The 6,656-nt window shown below is 39.7% G+C and overlaps 1 protein-coding gene across 1 annotated transcript; it reads left to right on the forward strand.

The window, feature by feature from the left end:
• On the forward strand, positions 1-5,837 carry LOC100546705 (histone RNA hairpin-binding protein; the record flags this gene model as incomplete). Its single annotated transcript, XM_010710672.2, has 7 exons — positions 1-119; positions 1,336-1,440; positions 1,962-2,021; positions 2,273-2,404; positions 3,072-3,221; positions 4,054-4,138; positions 4,808-5,837. Coding segments are annotated over 7 exons (768 nt in total), but the record flags the coding sequence as incomplete, so codon positions are not given.
• Positions 5,838-6,656: the final 819 nt, after the last annotated feature.

A 6,656-nucleotide genomic window follows, 5' to 3' on the forward strand; every position in this document is an offset into this window, starting at 1 on the left:
CCTCGCTGGTCCCAGGGAAGGAAGCGCGGCGCCGACGGGAAGCGGAGGAAGCGGAGCGACGGCGGCGCGGCGGCGTGCGGGGACACGGAGCACCGGGCCTCGGACAGCAGGGCCGACAGGTGAGAGCGTGGGGATGAGAGGAAACGGCCTCCGGTTGTGCCGGGGGAGGCTCGGGTTGGATATCGACAAACATTTTCTCTTGGGAAGAGTGGCGATGCGTTGGCACGGAGGTGGTGGAGGCGCCGTCCGTGGAGGTGTTAAAGAACGGCGGAGATGTGGCACTGAGGGCGAGGAGGGCTGGTTGGTCTGCGTGGCCTTAGGGATGTTTTCGTGAGCCATCGGGTTGCTCGTGGTTCTCTTCCGTTGGGAGAGCAGTAAGCAAATGTGGCCTGAAAAACAGGAAACAAGTATCTTTCCAGAGGTTTTCCAGATCTAATGAAAAGTCTCTGGTCTGCGGGGCACGGCTCTGAGCTCGTGCTTAAGAATAATTAGGGACAGAAACTGCTCTGGAAAACTTGATTTACAGTTTGAACGTAGGCAGCAGCTGATGATTAGGAAGGGAGGTAAGAATCATAGAATGACCTGGGTTGAAAAGGACCACAATGATCACCTAGTTTCAACCCCCCTGCTATGTGCAGGGTCGCCAGTCACTAAACCAGGCTGCCCAGAGCCACGTCCAGCCTGGCCTTTAATATCCCTTCCCAGTTTTGAATCATCTTGTGATGTTAACAGGCTACAATGAAGTTATTACATCCTCTTTGCAAATGTTAGTTAACCAGCTAAAAATGAAGTGACTTTGTTTTAGATTATGTGAACAATATTGTTATGTGTTCCAATTTTTTTCTTATACCTACTGAGTCTATAAACAGGAAATAATAAATACTGGTTAAGTCCTTTAGTGGAGAGAAATTATGTGAGTAAATGAGTAAAGATGATATTTCCCATGCTGTTCTCTGAGGGAAACCATCAAAGTTCTTGAAGTGTAGTGTAGGTTATCTGCTACAGTGATATGTTTCCACAGATATCTTCAACAACTACTACTAAAACAACAACAACAACAAAAAATACCAATAAATAAAAAATCAGAGAATTGTAGGGGTTGGAAGGGACCTCTAGAGATCATCAACTCCAACCCCCAGATCGGTCAACTTCAAAGTGGAATCATCAACTGCTTAGTTTTACAGTGCTGAAATTTCAATAGAATCATACAAGATCTTCACAACCATTGTGAGTGCTATACCTGACAACATCAAACATCTACTAAGTTGCAAACAGGAAAGATGGTGGGGAAGGGGTAAAAAACAATAGAAGAGTTTTGGGTTTTTTTCCTTTCAGTTTTACAACACCAGAAGGCCCTGGCCCCCTTTCCCGGTGTTTAGACTGGGCAACTGCAGTGGAAGAAGATGAAATGAGAACCAGCGTTAACAAAGAAATTGCAAGGTACCCATGGGTGTTTAAGATGAAGTGGGAAAAGGAGGGAAGTGGAAGTTTTCTTGTAGAATCTGTATTGACTTGTATTTTTAACTTCACTGTTCAGTCAGACTCAGATTGTGGTTCAGTCCTAGTCTACAAAGATTGGAGTTCAATCTTAGCCTCGGAGTCACAGTTCTGCTTTTCAGTCCAGCTTAACTCCATAGCGCACTGGGGGAATGTATGTCTCTAAATCTCTTCCTTTTGGAAGAAATGTATCCACGTTCCTTTCAATGCCCCTTCTCATTGTTTACGGTTTTTCAATATCTTTTTCTGTTTAATGATCCTTTTGTAGTGGACTTAGGATGAGTCCTTGGTTGGGTTTCTTTAGTTTTTAGGGGAAAACTGAATCATCTGCTCCATAGTGGAAAGTATTTACAGGGTGTAGTGCATTTCTTTAAGGCCTTGAGGTAAAACTTGCTGAGCTGTCACAGTGCAGCCATGTATGTTCTCTCAGTGTATGTTCTTATTATTGACTTGAACTCTTGCAGGTACAGAAGAAAACTCCTGGTAAATGAGTTTTCAAGAGAAAGGAAGTCTTCTTCAGGAAGGTAGGTTTCTAGCTTAGCTGAAGAAAATCTTTGCAGTAGATTTGACTTCTCAAATGTAGTGTTGCTTTTGAAAACCCTCGAGTTGAAGTAGTACATCTTAGCTCTCCACCAACATTTAAATTCATTCCCATCTCAAGCATCCGTTTGAAAGCACTTCACATGTTTCTTCTGAGTCTTCTGTGTACCACTTTGTTTTTTGAGTATCACTTGTTTTCTAGTGCTCCCAAATTTATAACATTCTGTTCTCATAGTTCTGATTCAAAGGAGTCCACTGTAACAGTAGAACTGGAGACGGATGAGGTGGTTTTGATGAGAAGACAAAAACAGATAAACTATGGAAAAAACACAATTGCATATGACAGATACATTAAAGAAGTTCCTAGGTAAGGTGCTTGAGCTTCTGGAAAACTAAATGTTCAAACGTAGGTCCAGCTTGTTCTTTCTAAGCATATGAACATACTAAACTTGGTATATGAAGCACTTTGAAATAAAAGGCATTTACAAATTAATATATATATATATATATATATTTTTTTTTAAATCAGTTAAGTAAAACAAGCTATCAAGTGGGTCTTAGATTTTTTTAATTTATTTTACAACTCTACATGAGCAATTCCCCTTCAAACTTTCTCATGCTGCAGAAATGAAAGTGTAAGCTCTTTTGGTTGTGCTTGTCAGCTTGAAGAAATGAAACTGCTTCTTTGCAGTCAGTTTTCTCAATGGTAAAATAAAAAGCAAAATGGATTCTGGTTGTTCTTAAGTTTGGAATATGTTTTATGTGCAGAAACTGCACAATTAAGTTTTTAGATCTAAGATTGTCTTTTTTTCCCACTTGACCCAAAGACAGAAAAACTAAAATGTTCATATGTAGATGCCAGCCTTTCAACAGAGTGCTGGAATTGGGCAGTAGTTCTTTTTATGAAATAACTTTCCTAGGTTAAAAGGTTGTAATGAGCCTGTCTACCAGGCAGTCTGTCTTAACTTTCTCAGCCGTATGATAAGTCTGTGTGGAAAGCATTAATTTTTTTTTCATGTCTAATATCTGAACAGATGCCATCGTATACCAGGAGTTCATCCCAGAACTCCAAATAAATTTAAGAAGTACAGCCGTAGGTCATGGGACCAACAAATAAAGCTGTGGAAAGTTGCATTGCATTCCTGGGATCCACCGACTGAAGAAGGATGTGATCTGCAAGAAATGTGCGTATGGAATATTCTAGATAAATAGATATTTTTAAAGTTCTGAAAAATAAAACAGCATGGCCATTTATGAGACAAGTCAGTGATTACTGAATATTTTCATTAGTTACTTGTCCATGGATAGTGCTCTTGAGAGCTACTCAGTTCCTTCTCAGTAATATGTAATAGCTTTTAGGACGTACTTGGTGGGAATGGACTTACCCTTTGTCTTTGCAAGGGCACGTAGCCTTTGCTTCTAGAATATATTTCCACTGGATGAAATCAGAGCCAGTAGCACAGTGCTCTATAAAGGGAAAAATCACACCAGTAAGACAGGCTGGTTTTTGCAGAGCAATCTAGATTAATTATTCTGTGCTAGAAGCAGTACTGGAGAGTTCTGATTGACTGGCTGGTCTCATGAATATTGAGCTCAGACCAATACAGTGTGACAGAACATGCCTTGCAACCTGCTCACTTGCTAGATCAAGAACAGTGGTGTACAGAATCATAGAACATAGTATGTAGGCTGTTAAACCTTAACAAATCAATGGAGACCTTGTCCAGAGAAGAAATAACTTAGGAAAAGAGCGAAGAATTGTCTTCTGCATTGAGGCATTGCCTGAGTGTCAGTTATCTTTGATCATTCAATTTCAAGGCTTTTATTTATTCTTCGGCCATTTTGGCTGTATGAGTTAACCTGCAATTCTCTTCTGTCCCAGCAGTTTGCCCCTGCTGTCCCTATACCTCCTGTAGGTCTCTTTGCTCTTACGGCATCACATTCACAAGTGCACCCGTGAACTCCTACTGAAAATATGATTTGCTCTAAGATGTATGCTTTTTAATTATTTCACAGTAGTCCTGTTGACCTCGGTGAGATGGAGACAGAATCCATAGGAAGCAATTCTACAGAATCTCAAACGAGCTGTCAAGATAATTATGTAAGAATACCTCTCATTTGCATAAATATTTATTAATAATCTGTCCAATCCTTAGAATTATAACCCAAATGGCCTGAGCACATAAGAGATTCCATCATCTGCTATATTTATGGACTAATGCTTTCCCAGCTGTAACCAATTTGTGTCGATAGTCTGAGTCTAGAGTGACAGAGACATTTTCTTCTGCAGTTATGGAACGTTAGATATCTGTCAAAAGCATGTCACCTGTGAGTTATGATTTAGAGGCTAATGTAACTAATGTTAAAACAGAATGTAATATTCTTGGCACTAGTGGGCTTTTTGAAGGCTTTTTTTACACCCAGAAAGCACTTAGCACAGCTGAGCAGGTGCCTTTTCTAAAGATTCACTAATCTTTTTTTGTTTGTTTTGTTAAAGTTTCTCTCACAATGAATATAAATCAGTATAATGCCTTGGTGTATGCGTATGCTGATCCTTAAAACTACATTCAAGAAATCATAGAATGGGTAGAAGCCTTCAATTTAATTCTTGTCAGTCTTAAGACTAGCCTTAGGTTTTAATATGGTCTTTAAAAAAATGTTTGTAAGCTTCTGTTATAGAATGGCCTAAATGAACTGCAGAAGTTATGTGAGTTATTGCATTAATAAACCTGCGCTTAACTGCTGTTTTTTAACTGACTTTGTATTCCAGGATACCTGTTCTGGCACTCCCACCAAAGTTAGACACATCGACTATCAAGCAGAAGGTGAATTTGACTTGGACGCATGTTTGAGTGAGCCTCTTAACGATTTAAATACTGTGAGTTAAATTGTTTTGTGCAAATTGTTTAGAAGAAGTTTGTTTTAAATTTGAGACGTTAGATTGATTCATCAGTTGAGTGTTTTCTACCTGTCAATAGTGAGAAATCTTAAGCAAAGTTAAAAACAAAGTTCTTTAAGCTGTGGTTGGTCTACCTATTGTCTGGTCCAAACTTATGTTTAAATTCAACAGTGTGACTTCTTTTTAACTTTTAATTTATGTATATGAGATTTTTTTAATTTTTTAATTTTTATTTTTTTTTTACAAAACTTTAAAATAATAGCTGAAGGCAATGCTATCCTCAAGTAATTCTAAGAGTCGGGCAAGATCTTGCTATTTTATTTTTCCCTTGTTATCCTGAATTCCAGTGTTTCACCTGCAGATCGAGAGCGGAATAGAGAAATATTTTCCATCTTATGTCATTTTGCTTTTCCTTCTGTCTCTGCTGCAAAGATCTGCCTGGATGTAATGCAGATGTTAGCAGAAGCACACTGCTGATCAGTATAAGGACACTTGTCTGTTGCAGTTACTGCAGTTTTAGCTGCCTTAGCTTTTAAAAGCAAAGAAACAAACAAAAAAAAACCAACAAACCACAGATTCTTTTCGTTCACAAAGACGTTTTTGAAACATCTGGAAAGAAAGTACTTAATGTTGGATGTCAGTATGGAAAAACACAGGTAGCAGTAATACTACTTTGAAAAACTATAACCTGAATTTGAAACTTGTAAATAGTAATGAGTTACTTGTTAATACAGACAAGAGCATAAAATGTCTAGGGAAAATAACTGATTCTTTCTAATTTGCTGTTTTTAAATGTAAAACTTGTAAATGATAACACTGTACAGACTTTCTGCTGAATGCAGTTGATGTTTCTACTGCTTTTGTATGGGGTGTTGCTGGAAAATAAATTGATATACATTTATTTATGACTCCCGAGCTTCTTTTCCCACTACGAGTGTTCTGTGGATAACACAATGCAAATACTGAAGGTCATATATCTGAGGAACAATAATAATAGGCTGTGGTATTGCAGGGCTTTTTTGCATCTTCTTTTGACTTTTTGAGGGAGACTTAGGAGCTATCTGCATGCAGACTGCCATGGTTCATTTGTACTGGGTAAGCCTTTTGCAGTCTCCTTCAAATCACTTGGGATTGATGGGTGTCCGTTCACTGCCTGCCAAGGTCTGTTGTTTAGAACTTCTGCTAGAATCACAGAATCATAGAATCACAAGGTTGGAAAGGACCTGCAAGATCATCTAGTCCAACTGCTCTACCATTACCACTGCTTCCATAAGCACTAAACCATATCTGGTAGCTCTTCATCCAGACACCTCTTGAACACTGCCAGGGATGGCGACTCCACCACTTCCCTGTGCAGCCATTCCAGAGCCTGACCACTCTCTGAGAGAAAAAGTTCTTCCTTATGTCTAACCTAAACCTCCTCAGGTACAACTTGCGGCCATTTCCTTGGGTCCTGGTTGTTGCCTGGGAAAAGAGGCCAAACCCCTCCTCATCCCAACCTCCCTTCAGGAAGTTGTAGAGTGCAATGAGGTCTTCCCTGAGCCTCCTTTTCTCCAGACTAAATAATCCCAGCTCCCTCAGCCGCTCCTCATAAGATTTGTGCTCCAGACCTCTCACCAGTTTCGTTGCCCTTCTCAATGTCTTTCTTGTAGTGAGGGGTCCAAAACTGAACACAATACTCGAGGTGAGGCGTCACCAGAGCTGAGTACAGTACAGGGGG

The sequence above is a fragment of the Meleagris gallopavo genome, chromosome 4, assembly GCF_000146605.3.
Source record: "Meleagris gallopavo isolate NT-WF06-2002-E0010 breed Aviagen turkey brand Nicholas breeding stock chromosome 4, Turkey_5.1, whole genome shotgun sequence".
NCBI classification, from domain to species: domain Eukaryota; kingdom Metazoa; phylum Chordata; class Aves; order Galliformes; family Phasianidae; genus Meleagris; species Meleagris gallopavo.